General features: G+C 41.8%; 5 protein-coding genes and 1 long non-coding RNA gene across 7 annotated transcripts; 4 read left to right on the top strand and 2 right to left on the bottom strand.

Annotated features, from left to right (window-relative positions):
- The first annotated feature begins 1,905 nt into the window (after nucleotides 1–1,905).
- On the top strand, nucleotides 1,906–2,821 carry Cpr72Ea (Cuticular protein 72Ea). Its single transcript, XM_017086413.4, has one exon. The coding sequence runs from the start codon at nucleotides 1,972–1,974 to the stop codon at nucleotides 2,743–2,745; it is 774 nt and encodes a 257-aa protein (XP_016941902.4). The 5' UTR covers nucleotides 1,906–1,971; the 3' UTR covers nucleotides 2,746–2,821.
- Nucleotides 2,822–3,778: 957 nt separating this feature from the next.
- Nucleotides 3,779–4,759, top strand: Cpr72Eb (Cuticular protein 72Eb). Its single transcript, XM_017076410.4, has one exon. It carries the CDS (start codon nucleotides 4,061–4,063, stop codon nucleotides 4,709–4,711), a length of 651 nt encoding a protein of 216 aa, XP_016931899.3. The 5' UTR covers nucleotides 3,779–4,060; the 3' UTR covers nucleotides 4,712–4,759.
- Nucleotides 4,760–5,281: 522 nt separating this feature from the next.
- Cpr72Ec (Cuticular protein 72Ec) lies at nucleotides 5,282–6,751 on the bottom strand. The gene has a single exon (XM_017076418.4). The coding sequence runs from the start codon at nucleotides 6,700–6,702 to the stop codon at nucleotides 5,410–5,412; it is 1,293 nt and encodes a 430-aa protein (XP_016931907.4). The 5' UTR covers nucleotides 6,703–6,751; the 3' UTR covers nucleotides 5,282–5,409.
- Nucleotides 6,752–7,888: 1,137 nt separating this feature from the next.
- On the top strand, nucleotides 7,889–9,078 carry LOC108018835 (alcohol dehydrogenase 1). The gene is made up of 4 exons (XM_036815868.3): nucleotides 7,889–8,049; nucleotides 8,100–8,327; nucleotides 8,388–8,561; nucleotides 8,698–9,078. Exons 1-4 carry the CDS (start codon nucleotides 7,957–7,959, stop codon nucleotides 8,980–8,982), a joined length of 780 nt encoding a protein of 259 aa, XP_036671763.3. The 5' UTR covers nucleotides 7,889–7,956; the 3' UTR covers nucleotides 8,983–9,078.
- A 379-nt stretch (nucleotides 9,079–9,457) lies between these two features.
- Nucleotides 9,458–9,795, top strand: LOC136116918 (uncharacterized). The gene is made up of 2 exons (XR_011604453.1): nucleotides 9,458–9,687; nucleotides 9,741–9,795. It is a non-coding gene; the product is annotated as an uncharacterized lncRNA (long non-coding RNA).
- A 1,745-nt stretch (nucleotides 9,796–11,540) lies between these two features.
- Nucleotides 11,541–17,980, bottom strand: roq (RING finger and CCCH-type zinc finger domain-containing protein roquin). 2 transcript variants are annotated; one of them, XM_036815018.3, is made up of 4 exons: nucleotides 17,823–17,980; nucleotides 16,273–16,435; nucleotides 14,009–16,219; nucleotides 11,541–13,797 (listed from the first exon to the last, which is right to left on the bottom strand). In XM_036815018.3, the coding sequence occupies exons 2-4, from the start codon at nucleotides 16,432–16,434 to the stop codon at nucleotides 13,651–13,653; spliced, it is 2,520 nt and encodes an 839-aa protein (XP_036670913.3). In that variant the 5' UTR covers nucleotide 16,435; nucleotides 17,823–17,980; the 3' UTR covers nucleotides 11,541–13,650. The 2 variants fall into 2 exon arrangements, with proteins under 2 accessions (XP_036670913.3, XP_036670914.3); XM_036815019.3 differs by having other exon boundaries at nucleotides 11,541–13,794.
- Nucleotides 17,981–18,601: the final 621 nt, after the last annotated feature.

Genomic DNA, 18,601 nt, shown 5'->3' with positions numbered 1-18,601 from the left:
TGTAGTCCCTGCTCATTAAGCTCTCTTTCAAGGGCACAAAAACAGAGTCCACCAAGGTCCGATAAATACGAACAAGAGTCTTGCCACTTGGCCTATCTTTAGTGCACCTCTAATTAGCCACGAAGTGAGAGGCAGTCCAAAGACCCGATGATGGTTCACAAATCAGTGCACAACAGCCCACGCCGTGAGGAACGAGGAATAGGAATGGCATCAGGTAAACCAGACCAGATTGCCAATCCATTTTCAATTCCAGCCCAGAACTAACGAGATCATTAAGGCTGGCAGGAATGGCGAGAATTGGGCTTTGATTGAAACTAAGTGCCAACGGGGCTAACATTAAAACGCACTTATCAGCCGGGCCGTCAAGGCCAATGTGGTTCTTGCAGCTGTCCCTCCTCCTAATCGGGAGCGAAGTTTAAGCACCACCGATCTGCGGCATCCGATAAAGCCGATGCTAAAAATAAAACCCCAGCGAAGGAGGAGCAGGAGTTACCAATGCAGCTGCAGAAGCCCCATGGACGGTGGCAAAGCATATTTTTAGGGGGGACTTTGTTTAGTAACTTTTGGTAATGTGGTATCTTCACTTTATTATTATTTATTTATATTTAAAAAATCCAACCGCACATTTACAAATAAGTTATTTTTTGAGTAAACAGTCAATAGTCCATAAAATGGTAAAGGTTTTTTAACTGATCCTATTGAAATATTTTCCAAAATAGTAAAGATATGTTTACAAAATATTTTTGATATTGATATGATATAATAGTTGGTACTGAATACTTTTAGGATTATAGAATATATCAAAAAAAAAGTTTATTAATTTTAAAAATATGATAACAAAAATTATTAAAAACCCCCTTTTCTGCCCGCCACTGGGGCGCATGACTCCCGTGTCCAAGTTGTGGCCAAATGTGGCCCTTGGCCTTCACTCACCTTGAGATGCCGTTGCTGTCGTCGTCGGTTGTTGCCACAGTTGTTGCCACAGTTGTTGCCGTTGTTGTCGTGGCCCCGTTGCAATGTTCGGACAAAAAGGGAGGCTGAGATGCCACAATGCCCTGGCAGCAACAACAATTGCATATCAATTACACGCTGGGCTTGATGCGGTCTTTGGCCTTGATGGTCCACCCAGCCAAGGCCCTTGATTCGGTTGCAGATGCAGATGGAAATGGAGATGGAGATGCCAGGCAGCGATTGCTCCTCGAGCGGAGGAGCTGCCTCCGCCTCTGCATCTCCATCTGCATCGGCCTCCCTCATTTGAGCCCACTCCAGCCTTGGCCACAATTAAACCAAATTGACACCGCCTTCTCGAGGAGGCGATCCCCAAAAAGGGGGAGTGAAGGGCGGAGCTGCAATGTCCGTTAACGACACAAGTGGACAAGACAACGCGATCGCCTCGTTTGCATTGAAGTGTATCTGATGGATACATTTGGAGAAAACTTTTAAATTACATTAAGTATCAGCTTAAGTTAATAGTTTAAAAACTTCACTTATGGCAAATATGATTATAAGTTTATCTATCTTTGTATTAAAAAGTTACGGTTCTTTAAAAAATATATACAATTTTTAAAATCAAATTACCAAAAATGTAACATCTCAAGAAGGCAACCACTATTTATTTAAAAAGTACAAATATTGCTCGTTCCCAAAATCATTATTTTTGTGGTTTTACATGTTTTCTAAATAATTTCTTAATAATTTTAAAATTATTTTAAATTCTTGTATTCTAAGGTGAATAGACTAAAATAAAGTTTGGTTCTTTTGGTATTTGTTTAATTTCACATATTTTTTTCCGAGTGTAGAAGAATTACTATTCTTCAGCAGGAGCTGGACGCCAAGAACCTCAGCCTAAACCAGACCTAGAATCTAGAACTCGCCCAAGAACCTGAGTATAAAAGGATGAGAAGTGAGGCTCAGAACCAACAGTTACCAGTGAACTTAAGAACAGGAATCACCTGCAGGAATCCCATCGCCATGAAGTATCTTCTGTTATTAGGCAGCCTGAGTTTGGCCCACGGTCTGGCCTTGTACTATCCCTACGTATACACCGCCGAGGGATCCGCCGTGTTTACGCCCACCCAGCGGCAGTATATCGCCAAGGATCAGTTGGGTCAGTACACGTATGGCTATTCGGAACCTTTGTCCAGTAAGCAGGAGACCCACACCCTGGACGGCGTCACCCAGGGTAGCTACAGTTACCAGGATGCGGCTGGAAAATACCAAACGGTTAGATATGTGGCCGATGCCGATGGTTTCCATGTGGCAGCCACCAATCTGCCCAAGGCCATAGTACCCCAGGAGTCGCTCGGATTTGGTCCCAGGAGTGCATCGCATCCGGTTCAACATCCCGTCGAGCATCCCGTGGTGGGATCACATCCAGCAATCCCACATCCTGTTGGCCAGCATCCCGTTGAGGTGCCACATCACCCCACTCCGGTGGAGAGCGGCCGAAGTGCTCAGCCAGAGGGACACCAGCATCCAGTGGAGCATCATGAGCACTCCATTGTCGGGTCATCCGTGGCCGGATCACCTGGTGGTCATGTTCAACTGCCTCATCCCGTGAGTGACACCGTGGAAGTGGCTGCTGCCAAATCTCTTCACCTGAAACGCGTCGAGGATGAAGCGGTGCGCAACCAGGTGCTGGGCAAGGTGCCGGTTTCAGTGGCCCGCAGTCACCACGTGGTCATTCCAGCTCCTGTCTACGGGTACACCATCCCCCGGTACTATACCCCTGGTTTCTACTACTGATGGAGGGCAATTATCCTGGCCCGATTTGGTTCATCATTCAAGAGTTTCGAATTTAAAATAAAAATTGTCAATCAGTCTCGAGAGTTTTCTTTGGGTTTTTTATGGATCTTGTTTGGGAATTTATTATAGAACCTAAATATATTGAGTGCGTTAATAAGAGTTCTACTCAAATTAACCCAAAGGCAAGTCCTCCTTATATTAGTTTAAAATATTTTTTAAAATTATTTATTAAAGGTGGTATTAGGATCTTGAGTAAACCATCATTAAGTTGCCTTTACATAAAGACAAAAATCCGGTTGAACTTAACCCTTTGGCAACTTAACCCCAGGACCGGAACCCGCTCACTCGGACCCTGTCCTACCTCAACCTTTTGGCCCAGTCCAACCCATCACATACCAAACATACAGCATAAACTCTTCATAAATGTAAGGCGAATTTTGATTTCAATTATATTTAATAGCAGCATAAACAACCGCAAAGGCAACAACCGAAATAACTGAAACTGGAACGGGTAGACGGCATATCGAATAGCCCAACCCGGTTCCTTGACCCCTCTTTGACGATCCCAGGCTTACACTGAGAGAAATAAATGCAAAAAAAAAGATTTCATTTTTAGTGTCTATTTTAAAGGATTTTAGTGGTTTATTTTATTGTTATTCTAAGTTCTTTTGAAATATTTTTTTATTTATAGTCAACTTTTTAAGCGAGGTTCTCTTCAGTACTGTAGATTTCTTGTCTTTCAACCCCTTTTATAAGAATGAGATAGTATAACAAAAATATTATGTCATGCTGAAACCAAATTTATTCGCGTATATTTTCTCCCAGTGCACATCCAGACCCACTGAAAAGTAGCCTGATTAAGTTCTTGCGTTGTGGCATTGCGGAACGTTGTTTGGTTGTCTCCGAACATGTCCACATCCGATACGATACAATACGATACGATGCGATGCCATTCGTGTTGCTGCCCCTGCCGCAGATGAAAACAAATTGCGGCTTTTGTGCTCAAATTTATGCTGAACTTGTTGAAATCGAAATCGACAAAGTATTTATGTACGAAAAAGCGAGGAAGCAGAGGAAGAGGAAAAAGGAACAATAATCCAGGCTGGTGGAATATGAAAGTAAAAACCCAACCGGACGACCTTCCTGAGAACGCACGAAATTGTGAATTTTTGGCAGGAGGCGCCGCCTATAAAAGACAGAATACCCAACCGATCCCAGCACAGAGTTCTCTAGAGCGAGTACTAGTCCACCACACTAGCAGCGCCTTAAAAAGATCCCCAAATAGCCTATATAAAATTAAACCACGCTTGAGAAGATGCAGTTCCTCAATCTTTGCCTGATTTTAACCACCTTCGCCTTGGCTGCCGGATCACCCAGCTTGGAGTATGGAGCCCCACCCAGTTCGGATACGATCAGTCAGTATCACACCCAGGATGAGCATGGTCAGTATGCCTATGGCTACATGGCTCCACTGTACTCCAAGCACGAAACCCGCACCCTGGACGGCGTGATCCGGGGCACCTTCTCCCACGTGGATGCCAATGGCGAGACCCAGACCGTGGACTATGTGGCCGATGCCGAGGGCTTCCATGTGACCTCCAGTCTGCCCAACCAGCAGGCCAACCAGGAAACCCCAGAGGTGGCTGCCCTGCGTGCCCAGCATCTGGAAGCCCATAACCAGGCCAAGTTGAGGTTTGCCGGCGACTCCTCCTTTGGTCCCCAGCCTGTTCAGGATACTCCCGAGGTGGCTGCCGCTAAAGTAGCATTCTTCAAGCGTTTTGAAGCCGAGAAGCTGCGCAATCAATTGCTCGCCGAGAAGAAGGTCCTGGTCATAGCACCTCCATCTCCCATCGCCGTTCGTTCCCAGCCTGTTTATGTCTATCAGCCCACCACAGGATTCGTCTACAACTATCACAGCAATGCCAAGGCACAAGTTCCCTCCAGGAACTACCTGCCAGTGGCCTAATCTTGGGATGAGACTTCTCCGAATAATTCTGTTAATTGTTGAGCAATAAATGATGCAAATTGGAAATTAAAAATTGTATAATATCTGTCTTGAGTTTCATTTTAATCTTTGAAATTAATCTGTTAAGTATGAAATTAAGTGAATGCATTTGCATCTAATTGTTTATCTAATTGTTTTATCACTTTTCAATTGAATAAAATTAGTGCTCAGAAGACTAGCTATGCATAATAGGCTTTTGTTAGGATCATTCTTTCCATATTTATCAAGTCATTATATTTCAATTTCACAAAATTAAAGATTAAAGATTTTGTTAAAATAGTTCCAGGCAATGATTTTTAATAAGAACACATGGTTATAACAATATTGTAAGAATATATAGATATCATACACATTTTGTAAGTTCCTATTGTTCAAACTACTCGTATCTGCTAAAAATAAATAATATTATTGAAAAAAAGAAACAAAAAAAAAATCTCTTAAGTTTTAAAGATAAGATAAGTGTGTTAAAATCGAAGGTATTGTTAGTCTTGATACTCATTTCATCGCAACAAATAGCAAATAAAGACGACATTTGAATTAGGCACAATGGTGCTCTGTCTTGCATTTATTCTTAGGAAACACATCATAGTTACACCCCATTATCTTTCACGATCATTAGCCGGCTTTGATCCATCTCCAAGATCCGTTACGTCAGTCCATCAGTTGCGTTTGCTGACCAACAAACTGCGACTAAGGGCCACTGGCCGCAGGGTTCTCAGCTCTGTGGGCGTGGTCACACTGTATTTGGTGTTTGGAGAGACCAGAGTGTAGTAGGCACTGATTGGCACCCGGAGATCACTGTTGTCCAAACGATCCTCGAGCAGTTTCTCAGTACTGGCCAAGTCGCCGAGTTTTAGATAGCTTCTGGAGCTGAGATCGGCCAAAGAGTAGATGGTGCGCAGGCGCAGATCATTGGCATCGCGATCGGAGGAGGTCTGGAGTTGAAGAAGCTGCGAGCTTTGACGATCATTCTCCCGGTTGTTGTTTAATTCTCGGAGAGTATCCTGGTTCGGGGACTGATCCTGACGTTCATTTTGACGTTGAGCTAGACGGGACTCTTGATCCTCTCGCTGCTCTGGTCGCCGATCATCTCGCTGATCTTGTCGTCGCTCTTCTCGTTGATCTTGTCGTCTTTCCTCTCGCTCATCTTGTCGTCGCTCTTCTCGTTGATCTTGACGACGATCCTCTCGCTGATCTTGTCGTCGATCTTCCCGTTGATCTGGTCGCCGATCTTCTAGCTGATCTGGTCGTCGATCTTCTCGCTGGTCTGGGCGTCGATCTTCTCGCTGATCTTGCCTCAGTTCCTGTCTCAGATCTTGTCTCAGCTCCTGCCGGATATTCTGGTCCCGTCGTAATTCCTCATCTTCCCGATTTCTAGGCAGATTGCTCGAGCGCTGGCGATCGGCCAGCATTGCTGAAAGTTCGGCTCGAACTCTGTCCAGGATTGCCGCGTCCTCATCGCTTAGATTTTGCTCCCCTGACTGTTGATCCTCGCCTTTGTTCCTGTTCTGTTCCTGCTGTTGCCTTCTGTCCGCTTCCTCACGCAAGCTGGCAGCCAAAGCCTTCTCCCTGGCCTCCCTCAGGGCATTCAGGTGGGACAGTCGAGCCTGCTGCACTTCCTCCGTGTCGGAGACTGGCAACGGAGCCTTTCCCTCGTCAACGGGAGCTTGGGGTTGGTTACTTGCCTCAGCCTTGAAGCCCTGAACGCCATTGGCCTCATAACGAACCGTCTGCAGTTTACCTTCAGCATCCACATAGGAGTAGAATCCCCGGGAAGTGCCATCTCTGGAGGAGTACTCAGCCCGGGCCGCATTGTCATCACTATAGCCGTAAGAGTAGAAGGCTCTGGCCGTGTCCTGCTCCTGGTAGCCACCGCTTGGCCTTTGAGGCAATCCAACAGCTAAACTTAGGGCCAAAAGGCCAGCCAGAATCGTCCAAGTGAAGTAGTGCATCCTCTTCTTCTGATTGCTCTTGTGGAACTGATGCTGCAGTGGCTCATCGATGGGTGTTTTATACCACCTGCGGGTAACTCGAGGCGCCACCCACCACCCAGTCTGCACAATGACCTCGAAATCCGCAAGTCGATCCGCCGCGATCCGATTGGTGTCGATTGCTATTGGGCCCTCTGGTTTGCTACCGCACGGATGTTGCAATAGTGAACTTAATATTGAGACACGGATCCATCGGTTGCGCAATTGGGCGACATTTCCATTTCCAAAGATGTGTGCCGCCACGGATGTGGCAACCGCAACCTGGATTTTGGCGGAAAACAAATGGGGGAAGTCGATTTGTTCGCATTTATGGGATAAACATCCATATTCGATTACTAGATGGTCTCAGATGACTCATGGTTCGCTAGTTGACACAGATATATGAAGTGCATATAGGGAGTAATCTCATGAACATAAATATTTGTTAGTACAATTTATCCCTAAAATTACACAAAATTAAGTCAATTAAAATTAATTCACTACATTTTTATATTATTTAAATAAAAAGTTTGTAAGCACTTAAGTATTAAGCAGAATAAAATCTTTATGATAATCTGAAAAAATACCCAACCTCCTTGAACCTCTTTCTCTCTATTTAAATTTTTTTTTTAAAAGTTAGCAAGTAACTGTTACTCTTTATAAATACTTTTTGATAAAGTAAAAACATACAATATCTTTAAATACTTATAGAAGCTTGATCACAACTCTCAGTTCGTGATATCTTTATTATTAAAGTGCGCAGTTATCTGAACCATTATCATTGCACAAATGTATACTAATTAGCAGTTCACATCAGTGCTGGTGTTTCAAGACAAAGTCAACAGTTAATAAAAATAAAGCTCAAAAAAAAAATTCATAGAGCATTAAAGAAATTTTTAAATATTAGCTGAGGAGGATAAGATATATCATAATTTTTTTAAAAATATTGCATTAAACATGATTAAAATAAGGCAAAATCTCATGAGTAGTACAGCAGCGCTTGTTAAGCTAATGAATTAATAATTGGAAGAATATTATGTGCTCTCCGAGAGTAAGATGGCCCAAAAAGCTTCGTTTGGAGCGGAGAACGGAGAGCCATAGCGATAGCGACAGGGTCGTTAGCACTTTTCAGATCGTATGAACAGGGGGTCGAAATCTGGCGAAGATTAGTATATCACTTACCACCAACTGAATTGCACGGAATCTAGCAGAGCAAATACGTTTCGAGATTGCAGCATGGACTTGGCCGGCAAAAATGTGGTTTACCTTGGCGGATTCGGCGGCATAGGCCAGAAATGTGTGCAAGAACTGCTCCAGCGGCCAATAAAGGTGGGTTGATCAACAATCTACACCCAAACTCTAATCAATTTTATCATCAGGCGCTGGCCATTTTCGATTTGACTGAGAATGGCCAACTCTTGGCTGATTGGAAAAGCAAAAATCCCAACACAGATATCATCTACCAAAAAGTCGACATCACTCAGAAATCGGATATAGATGCGGCTTATAAGGCGACCGCTGAGAGATTTGGTCACTTCGATGTGGTGGTCAATGGCAGTGGACTGATGAACGATCGTCTGGTCGAACTTTCCATTCAAATTAATCTGGTGAGGGAATATTGATTAGTTAATGTTTGAAAAGCTTTGTAAATGTTTATTTTACTAAAGCTGGGCGTTATAAACAGCACTTTAACCGCTCTGGAGTACATGGACAAGGCCAAGGGTGGTAAGGGTGGACTCATAGTGAATATATCATCGGTGGCTGGACTCGAACCCACTGCTCTAATGGCCATTTACTCAGCGGCCAAGACGGGAGTTACCACTTTTACTAGGGCCATGGCTGTAAGTATGTGGGGGGTGAAATATAATAGATTTCAAATAATCTGAACATGTTATAAAATGAGATGTTCTTTATGTATATATTTCTCCCTATTAGTCTGAATTTGTAACTAACAAGATTTATTGTAACAATATTTAGAATCCCATTTACTACGCTCACTCTGGCGTTAGCTTTATAACCATTTGTCCGGGATTCACGGACACTGGACTCCTAGAGGATATTGGTAATAAGACTACATTCACTTACGATACACCCATGCTGGCCATGTTCAACAAGGTGAAGAGACAGACCGCGGAGGATTGCGCCAGGAACTTGGTCCTGGCCATAGAGACAGCCAAAAATGGAGCAGTTCTAATGCTGGAGTTGGGTGAATCCCAGGAGTTGGATATGCCGGTCATGTGGAAGCCCCAGATAGAGAATTAGTTCTGCGTTGTTATTATTTCTAATGTATATGCATTCATATGTTATCTCTTTGAAACGGTTGGTGATTTAAAAATAAATTTGATTAAGTTAATCAAACTCGTTCTACACTTTAATGAGGACTCTCGGACAGAATGAGCAGATTAGATTTCCTCGAGAAGTCTTATCAAATGGGTTTGAGAATTCTGTAACTATTATATTATTTTAACTGCATTCTAGTAAACTTTATCCACATGTTTAAGCAAATATTGTCTTGGCATTCACGTCAGTTGAATGTGAGAAAAAGTAGGGCACATCCAACTTTTAAATAGATTCATTCAATGACATTTTTCATTATCTTTATACCACTTGTAAAGACTAAGCTAATTTTATATGATAAACGACCATCTTTTTGAAAGAGAACTTAAAATTTTTCCATACCTCAAGGAGATAACCTTTCCATTTTATTAGAAGCTTTTATCAAATTTCTCCGCCCCATATTAGATAACATCAAAAAACGAAGATGAGTTGCTGAGTTTTTATTCGGCAGTTTCTGAAAATTTAACAAGGAGACTAGTTGCAAGTTGCTACCAATTGAATTGCACCCAATTAAAAGTTATTTTTTAACATTGGCACATGGATTTGGCAGGCAAAAATGTAGTTTACCTTGGTGGATTTGGAGGCATTGGTCGGAATTGCGTGCAAGAACTGCTCCAGCGGCAAATAAAGGTAAGTTAACCATTAAACAAGACTTAAAGAAACTCTAACTATTTGTTCTTCAGGCCCTGGCCATATTCGATTTAACTGAGAATGTCAAACTTTTGGATGAGTGGAAAAGTGGAGACTGCCTGAAATGGAGCAGTTCTTATGCTGGAACTGGGTAAAAACTAGATATACCAAACCAATGGAACCCCCAGCTGGATGATTAAACATTAAAAAATTCGCTTTAACATGTTACCTCATTCAAATGATTGGTTGGTTCAATAAATTAAATATAACCATTTAATAGGGTAATCAATATATTTCTATACTCAGTAACCCCACATTAACCACACTAACGGATCATATTGCCGAGCAATCAGAACCATATCAAGTCATATCAAATTAAATTGTAGAATTCGATTAAGTTTGTTTTATTTAATTATCAGGCATACACACACAAAATTGAGTTTGGTTTTACTTTTGTTTTGGTTTTTCGTATCTAACATTTACAATGAATTTTGAAGATAAATATACATATTCAGCACATCCAAGAACATACATTATCGATTAACATTCCACAAAACTAGAAGAGATGTTTGCCTTCGGTATTCCGAAATTTTTCATACCCTAGAAAAGGAATTTAATTGTGATTTTAAAATTCCATTACAATCCAAAGTTTACTTGGGTAATCTGCCGGAAAGCCCAAACAAATTAACAATTTTATGATGAATAATTTCTTGAAAATACAGCTTACATAGTTATATGTTATTATGGTCTTTATCTGGAGTTTCCAAATATCAAGCTGCCAGCAGCTTGAAATGTGACTAAAAATAATGTTCTGAGTGATATTATAATACGGACTATTGGCAAGCGGATACAAATATGAAATATGATCTATGTAAGAGCTCTTCTTTTCTGGGATATGATTAACATGGACATAGACCCAATTTTATTTGGGGGATCTGTTGGAGAAGAAGCACATCCCGCTTGGAGGGGAAGGTTTAGCTTTCCTGTAGAATGCATGTAAAATACAATCTCTGCTTACATAGTTATATGATACAATATACGCCTATCTGGTTCATCCTTCCAGTTGTGTGTAGTTTGTGTATTTAGATACATTATTATACTCGTATATAGTTAGTTTCAATTAGCATTTAATATAAAGACATTTGTTCGTTCCCATTGAACTGGGATTAGTTTCGCATGTTAACTGTAAATTTCACATCATCACAATTCAAGGATCTTCAACTTATAAATTACACCAAAAACAGCAACGATTTGTTTTGCAGAGACGGGACCTATGACCTTTCAGGGATCATACTCTTCTGTTGAGCTTCGACTTTGGGTTGTACGGTTAAAATTGAGAGTACTGTATTGTATTGTATTGTCCTCACCATAACACATTTGATGCGCTGAAAGAGAGTCCCTGGCTATCTACTTATTCAATTGCAGTGCAGTTCTATCAAGGATGTTATTGAGTGGTTCGACAAGCGGTCTCCTGGCAAGTTTTAATAGACTTATTGGATCTGAGCTACTGCAAAATCGTCCGTATCTGTATCTATACGACCTTGGTCGTTTAACATCACTAACCCTAAGTTGAGGAACAGAAGCGCCTATTAACCATATCATATTTTACGTTTATCTTATTAAGTTATGCGGATTGTCTGTAACTAGTTGCGTTAACTTTAGGATTTCGTATTGTATTCCATTAAATTACCTATCTGGTGGTTGCTATTGGTGTTCTTAGTTCCTTATACTTTGCTGGTGGTTATATTGTTAAGTTTCTTGGTTTCTTTCTTCGCTTTCAACGCTTTGATATGTTTCGCACATTATCTTTCATCTTGAACTTAAAATATTGGTACAGATAAAACCGAAACAACTAAAAGTTTTGTGAAAATTTATTGGTAAATAAAATAAATAATTTTTTTTGTTGCATATTTTTTCCACTTTGATTAACAGAACTCGAAATTTGCTTAGGGTAGAAACATTGAGTGATAATACCAAAAATACATTTAATTAACATATAGATAAATATATATATATGCATTTAAATAAGTGTGTGTAAATAGAAAATGTCTGTGTGTATGTGTGAATTGCTCGGCACGATCTGAATAAAAAAGAGCCTCGGTCAGTTTTTGAAGTTTTGGAGTTTTGGGGGATTTGGCGGGTTGCTGGACTGATTGTAAATTATAAAGTTACAAAACTCAACTCAACAAATACGTTATTATGAACTGAACCCATTGGGTTTAAGCTATAAAAAAAACATCACCACAGCCAAAGGACGGGCGGAGAACGCTAAATCTGGATCTGAATCTGTATCTAGATCGTAATCGGAACTTAAGTACGCAGTTAGTCGCCTCTCCACCCAGCCTTCTTTTTCTTTTCACATTTCAAAGGAGACAAATAGATTGAAGAATTCTCAACTACTTCCCTCGATTCACTTCTATACATTGAATGCTTTAGTTTCTGAGTAATAGGAAAATACATTTAAATGTATGTTTTTTTTTGTTTTAAAATTGCTTCGATCAATTTTAACTAGCTCACAACTGAACACATACTCCCCGGGGCCCGGGGAATATATTTTTACATGGATTCTACTACACACACGGCATCGAAACTCGTTAACAATAAATATATTTGTAAAGATATATATGTTATATTCTTCTATGATCAAGCGCAGTTATATATAAGGTTCCTGATTTCATCGCTTAACAAATACAAGTTACAAAATCTTTCATTTTCTCTTCAAATCAAAATGATGTACATAGTCTTGAAAGAAAAACGCGGGCTCAACTGACATTAATATATAATATTAATAATAGAGCGCACAAATTGGTTAGTATCTAGATATAAATATAAATTTATATTTGCATAGAGTAGGTATGTGTAAATGTTCTCAAAGCCCTGACTGACATTCAAACTTTCTGTTCGTCACATTTTCTGTGCTTTACTTTTCTCACAGTTTACAAAATTGGAGAAGGGGACGTGATTTTAATTTATTTTCAATAAATTTAATAATATATAGTACAATAGTTAACAACATCGCACAATAGCGTTATTAAAATTTCTTTAAGAAATATAAACATTCATTTCACACACATACAAATGATCGTTTGTGTCCTGTGGCTCAATGTGTATGCGTGTTAGTGTATGTGTGTGATTGTGTTTTGAGAGCGAAAGGATTCACAGGTCCTTTCAGCCCTGCTCATTTTTGTATATATAAAAATAGCGTTTTGAAATAGTTAATAATTAAAAAAAATATATATGTTTATATCTATGTTTACAGCGTTACACAATCAATCAAAACTTGATCACAAATAATCAGGGGGGGATGATAAACAGACTGTTTTGGATAAGAATTTGAGTTTTACATAGATATCAAAGTCTTGTGATCATGATTCAGTTAATTAGTGCACAGTTTCTATTTAATCTGACAAAAATTGCTTTAAAACCTTTGCTGCTATACAAATCTGGATGTTGCCTGATCTCAACAAGCGTTTGCATACCTAATCATTCGCGATCACCTTTTTGGGGAATTCCTACGGATCGTATTTATAGCATATCTACGCGTCAGAGCTGAATTCTAGGCTACACACAAATGTTTACGATCTAAATTGAGTTTATTTTTGTTTGCTTTTAGTTTTTCATTTGCTAGACACAATCCCCGAATTTGCAACATAACACGAACATGATTAAACACATTTCCACAAAATTTGAACAATGAACTAATTAGACAATTATTTAATAGATTCTAATAGACGGTACCCAACCCAATTGATGTTTTGTTTTGGCTCCGATCCAATAACGGATCGGTCGGATCAGTTTTAACTACAATTACATTTGAAATTCTACCAAAGTTTGAACTGTGCGGTACAAACCTCTAACGATGTGTAAAATGATTGCATTATACATATTCTCTTCCCACCCAAACGATCTATATAAACACCTATATAGAAATATCCTCTGGCTGAGTGAGCCGGTTGGTAGCCCCTAGTCCACCTTGATCCCACTGTCATCGGGATCGACGATGTCCACCAGGTTCTTCTCCAGCTGCTGCATCATACCGCTGTCGATGCCGCCCTCGAAGCTATCCTCCGACATTAACTGTGGCTTTCTGCCCCACATCGGCTGTTGCTGCTGTTTACGGAAAGATAATGCATAGAAATGATTAAAGAACTGAAAATGGTATGCAATGAAACCCCAAAGACAAGTCGTTTATCTACAAGAAGCTAGGGTGTGCTTGTTACCAAACTCATGAACAAGAAAATAGATTACATAAAAAGATAAAAGAGTTAATAATCGCACCCCCGTTTATTGGGGCAAATAAAGCCCAACCCACCCCACCTACCTTGTTGGCATTGAAGTTATCGTTCCTGTCGCTCTTGTAGCCACCATATCCCAGATCATTGTCGTTGTCCAGCAGCCAGTTGTTCCAGCTGCTGTTCGTGCTGCTCTTGGGACAAATAGGACCGTAGCGACTCAGCATGGAGGAGCCGGTGGGCACATCGAATGTGGACGCATCGTCATCCAATATGGAATCTGATCTCACAAAGTTCGCCGACTCTTTGCCCGTATTATTCCAGAAGAGCAGGGAGGAGCCATGATTGCTATTGTTGTTGTTGTTGTGGGAACTGCTATTGTTGTTGTTGTGGTTGTTATTGTTGGATCGCCGGAACAGAGGCACTGCATCCACATCGGACTCTGGGACTCTGTCCAGATCTATGTTAACACTATTCGGCGGTTTCTTTTCATAAAATGAGGTATCAGCTGTTGCGGCTAAAATCGACAACGGTCGGTTGGGATTCGGCTTGCTGGACGGTGGCTGCTGCTGCTGGGGATGCTGTGGAGGAAGTTGCTGCTGCTGAGCCAGGTAGGTTTGTTCCCAGGGGTTGCCCAAATGGAAGACGTCCCCTCCGCCGCCGGGCATCATATAGCCCTTGTGCATATTGCTGTTCACACTGAAATTCGGTGGGTTGGCATTGCGTTGCTGTGGCGCTCCCGGATTGGTTTGATAATCCCTGGGCGAAGGATTCCTCGGCTGACCAACGCCATAGCCGCTGAAACGAGGATCATAGCGGTTGGGAACTATGAGTCGGGTAATGGGACTGTGATGCGACGGATGGAGCAGCGGCGGTGGAGGCTGCTGTGGTGGAAGTCCTCCTCCTGGCGATAGACCCAAACTGGGCTCCAGATAACCCCTGGGGGATCCCATGAAATGCATGGGCGACATGGGCAACATGGGTGGCACTCCCACTCCCAAAGCCGTACCATCCTGCTCTCCTAGGGGCTTCTTGATGGCTCCACCGCCCATGGCTGGCGGTCCCTGCAGCGTTAGTGGTGTCTTTATATGTTTACCGCGATTTCGGGCCCGGTAGCGCTCGACCTCCTCTTGGGAGTGGGCAAAAGTGCAGCTAGCACCTCTGGGACACACCCTCCGTACATTCAAGTCCCTGCACAGGCTGATCTTGTACTTGGGATTGCTATTGGCCGTTCCACCACTGCCACCGCCACTGATTCCATCCTGGGCCTTGCGAACGCCATGGTGCTGAAGGAAGTTTACCAATCCCACAACCGAATGACGGACTGCATCTAGGGCTTCAGCCAAATCCGGCCAGGGTGCCACCTCCGCACAGGGATCGATGTTAGCCAGGTACTTGAGGTGGTGATGCAGACTGGCCAGCTTTGCGGGATCACTAGTCCGCTGCAAGGCGATGACCAGTTCCTGGACTGATTGGGCAAAGGAGCTGGGTGTCTGCAGCTTGTCGATGATGCTCTGCATGTGGCTCTTGTGCATCACGTCTCCGTACAACAGGGAAGACCATTGTTCCGGGGCTATCCGCAGACCCGCCTCGGTAGCTATCTGAACGATCTGGGCATCGTGTTCGCGGCGCAAAGCGTCATAAGTGCGGAATTCCTCCTTAAGCTGCATCAGCGATGAGTCCGCCTCCCGTTTGGACACCTTGAAGCAGCTGGCACGGTATAGAAGCTGCACCACATGTCCAATACTCGTCTTGGAGGCCTGTGGAAATTGCGGTTCCAGTCGCTGCACCACGAACATGACCAGCACTTTGCGCGATAGCGCAGATCCCTCCTCCAAGGCGAGTAGCACCAGTTTAAGCACTTCCTCCTGCATGGCTGGTCCAAGGAACTGACATCCTCTAGTCCGTACCGCCGCCCACAGATTTGAGCTCAACTGCTGAGGATTCTGATGCTGCAGGATTAGCTCGGTGACTGTGCGCTCGCCCAGGGATCTGGCTGCCCGGAGTGCCCTCACTCGTCCCTCCTCCTCCATCAGCTGGCAGTTGACCAGGGTAACCAGTTTCCGTTGCATGGGTCGAGTTAGGAGATTGCCATTTCCGTTTAGGTTGAGGAAGGACTTCAGATGCAAGGCCAGCTCCTCGATGCACCGCTGACCCAGTTGATAGCACTTCAGATGCTCTGGTTCCAGCTTCTGGACACTGGGCGGTGGTGATCCCAGCTCCAGGAGCTCCGAGTCTTTAACCAACTGGAGCAGAGCATGGTTAACGGGCAGATTGTCGATCTCGCTGACAATCACGGTCTGTAATGGACATATAAGTTTGGAGAAGTTTATGATAGTGGATATAAACTCACCTGATCGAAGGGACACTGCCGGTTGTAGAGGGTCGTCAGGCATAGCTTGCAGATGGTGTGCCCGCAGCCCAGACTGACCGGGCACCGCTGGCTGGCCGCGAATTCATTGCAGCAGATGGGACAGTTCAGAAAATCTGTCCATGAGGGAGCCTGAATCGGCATGCTGTGAATAACAACCAATTAAGATGATTAAGCCAACAGGAAAAGAATACCAGTTATGTGAAAGTTTGGAATACTCTTTTATATTATTGGCAACTTAGAGATATAACCTATTGATCATATATCGATCTAATAGTCGTGTAATTCCTAATCGAAACAGACTTAACACTATAAAAACCAGGGACCACAAATAATTACTATTTCAGAGTAATAGTCTTGTGAAAATAAAACCCAAACATATATGTTTACGGATTAGAAGATATTTTTTGTCGCAAATGCGAAAAATCATTTTGAATAACCCCGATACGGAAGTTTGTTTGCCTTATATAAAACTTTTCTGTGACACTTGTAACATGTTTTTCTTATCTGGGTTTTGGTAAAGCTTGCTAAAGAATTTATAACAAGTTATTTAAAAGAAATTTTTAAATAATAACTAATAACTAACTAACTAATAACTAACTATTTGGGTATTAAATGGAGATAATGTAAAATGTATTCTTGAGGGATGGGATAGTACAAAGAATTTATTTGATCAGGTTTGATTTATGTTTTGGGACCTACAAATTAAGGACAAGGTATTCTATAAAATTGATCTTAATTGGAATGATCAAATATATGCCTAGGTTGGGGGTTTTTGTAAAATAGGTTCACCAAAGAATGATCGTATCTATGGATCGGTAAATCTTGAAGAAATTATTTTTTGGCTCAAAAGTGAAGTAAAGATGTAAGTGACGTGAGTCAAGGTGGAGTTATTTTCCATTTACACCGATCGAAAAGTGGCACAGTAAAAAGTTTCGCTTTCGTCTTTTTCTTCTTCTTCTCGCAGTACCCCCAACGTCAGCTGTCGCTGGCACACACACACGCACACCCGCTCACTCACACACCCTCGCCATCTGGTGTTGGTGTGCGGGGGCATTTGTACACGCATGCAAGTATATCTGTATGTATATATAACATACATATATGGCCAAATTGCACTTCCTGGAGAACTTTTTCGGGGTATACGTACTCGTAGGATCGTTTTAGCCCCCTTTAAAGGCCCCCCACACACACTGGCTCAGGGGTAATCCAACCATTTTATTCGGGGAACCCAAACGTAACTCGCTTTCAACGTCATCAGCCATCCGCTTTCTTTTAAGACGCGAACAAAGGGAATTTCGGGTAGTATCCAATGCGATCTATATTCTTTGGGTCTCCCACCCTCGCGAACTAGGGCTACACTCCTCTGGGCAGTCCCTAAAAGCCAGATATCACCCAGGAAAATCACAGAACTCCACAAAAACTCTCTCCCAAAGTTTTTTTTCGTTACGTTTCACTTTTCACTTTGCTCGGCAGATTCTATAGAAAGTCGCTTGAATGCGATTCTCGACACTGGCGCTGCACTGACTCACCTTCAAAATGCACATATTATTGCATTAAAGGTACGAAAAGATGTTTTTTAATTTTCATTGGATTTTTTTGTAAAAAATTGGAAGTTGCAATCAGTATGACCGCAGGCGGTAGAAACATCGATGTTAACATCGATTCATCGATGTTTTCAAAGCATCGGTAATCGATGTTTGACACGCCAACATCGATGTTTTCCATCTCTTTTCCGGCGGCTGCTGTATTAATCCCGCTCTCTCTTTTCGGACGCTTACGGTTGCTTAAGTTCAAACACAAAAATATTGAATTCGGCTGGGTGATAAATGGCCGATTGTTTTTTGAACTGCTTGTGCAAATGGTCACACTAAATGTGCCCAGCTGATTGCGATAAGCAGTTATCGTTTTCGGTTAACCTATCAATATTTGAAAGTTTTTATCTCAACGAACAAAGAATTAAATATTAAATTAATTTTAATTTTTGAAAACTATTTAAATAAGTTGTATTATCCTCTAGCTTAACATCCTATGGTTTTCTATAAGGTATTTTATAAGTTTCTAAGTTACTTTCAGTCGGAACTCAAAGTAGATACATGTCCATTTTATTGCCAACAATCTTTATATATTTTATAAAGGAAAATAATTATATCATATATTTGATGTACCCTTAAGCGAATTATCTTTTAAGGGAATACTCATTAATGCTAACAAATTGACCGATGCTGTAGCCTCCTGTATTTCCAATTGCGTTACCAAGCAATCATCTGATTAAATTTATATGACTTATTTACAACGCAGAAAATACTCA

The sequence above is a fragment of the Drosophila suzukii genome, chromosome 3 (assembly GCF_043229965.1).
Source record: "Drosophila suzukii chromosome 3, CBGP_Dsuzu_IsoJpt1.0, whole genome shotgun sequence".
Taxonomy (NCBI): Eukaryota; Metazoa; Arthropoda; class Insecta; order Diptera; family Drosophilidae; genus Drosophila; species Drosophila suzukii.
Note: the sequence above shows the minus strand (reverse complement) of the source record. Positions and strands in the feature narration are given on the sequence as shown.

Bases quoted from the DNA above. Each gene is read 5' to 3' on its own strand.
- LOC108018835 (XM_036815868.3), top strand. From the start codon at position 7,957: ATGGACTTGGCCGGCAAAAATGTGGTTTACCTTGGCGGATTCGGCGGC. The intron at 8,050-8,099 runs GTGGGTTGATCA...TTTTATCATCAG, and splicing joins TGCTCCAGCGGCCAATAAAG to GCGCTGGCCATTTTCGATTT. The intron at 8,562-8,697 runs GTAAGTATGTGG...AACAATATTTAG, and splicing joins CTTTTACTAGGGCCATGGCT to AATCCCATTTACTACGCTCA.
- roq (XM_036815018.3), bottom strand. From the start codon at position 16,434: ATGCCGATTCAGGCTCCCTCATGGACAGATTTTCTGAACTGTCCCATC. The intron at 16,220-16,272 runs GTGAGTTTATAT...TGTCCATTACAG, and splicing joins GGCAGTGTCCCTTCGATCAG to ACCGTGATTGTCAGCGAGAT. The intron at 13,798-14,008 runs GTAGGTGGGGTG...TTCCGTAAACAG, and splicing joins ATAACTTCAATGCCAACAAG to CAGCAACAGCCGATGTGGGG.
- Cpr72Ea (XM_017086413.4), top strand. From the start codon at position 1,972: ATGAAGTATCTTCTGTTATTAGGCAGCCTGAGTTTGGCCCACGGTCTG.
- Cpr72Ec (XM_017076418.4), bottom strand. From the start codon at position 6,702: ATGCACTACTTCACTTGGACGATTCTGGCTGGCCTTTTGGCCCTAAGT.
- Cpr72Eb (XM_017076410.4), top strand. From the start codon at position 4,061: ATGCAGTTCCTCAATCTTTGCCTGATTTTAACCACCTTCGCCTTGGCT.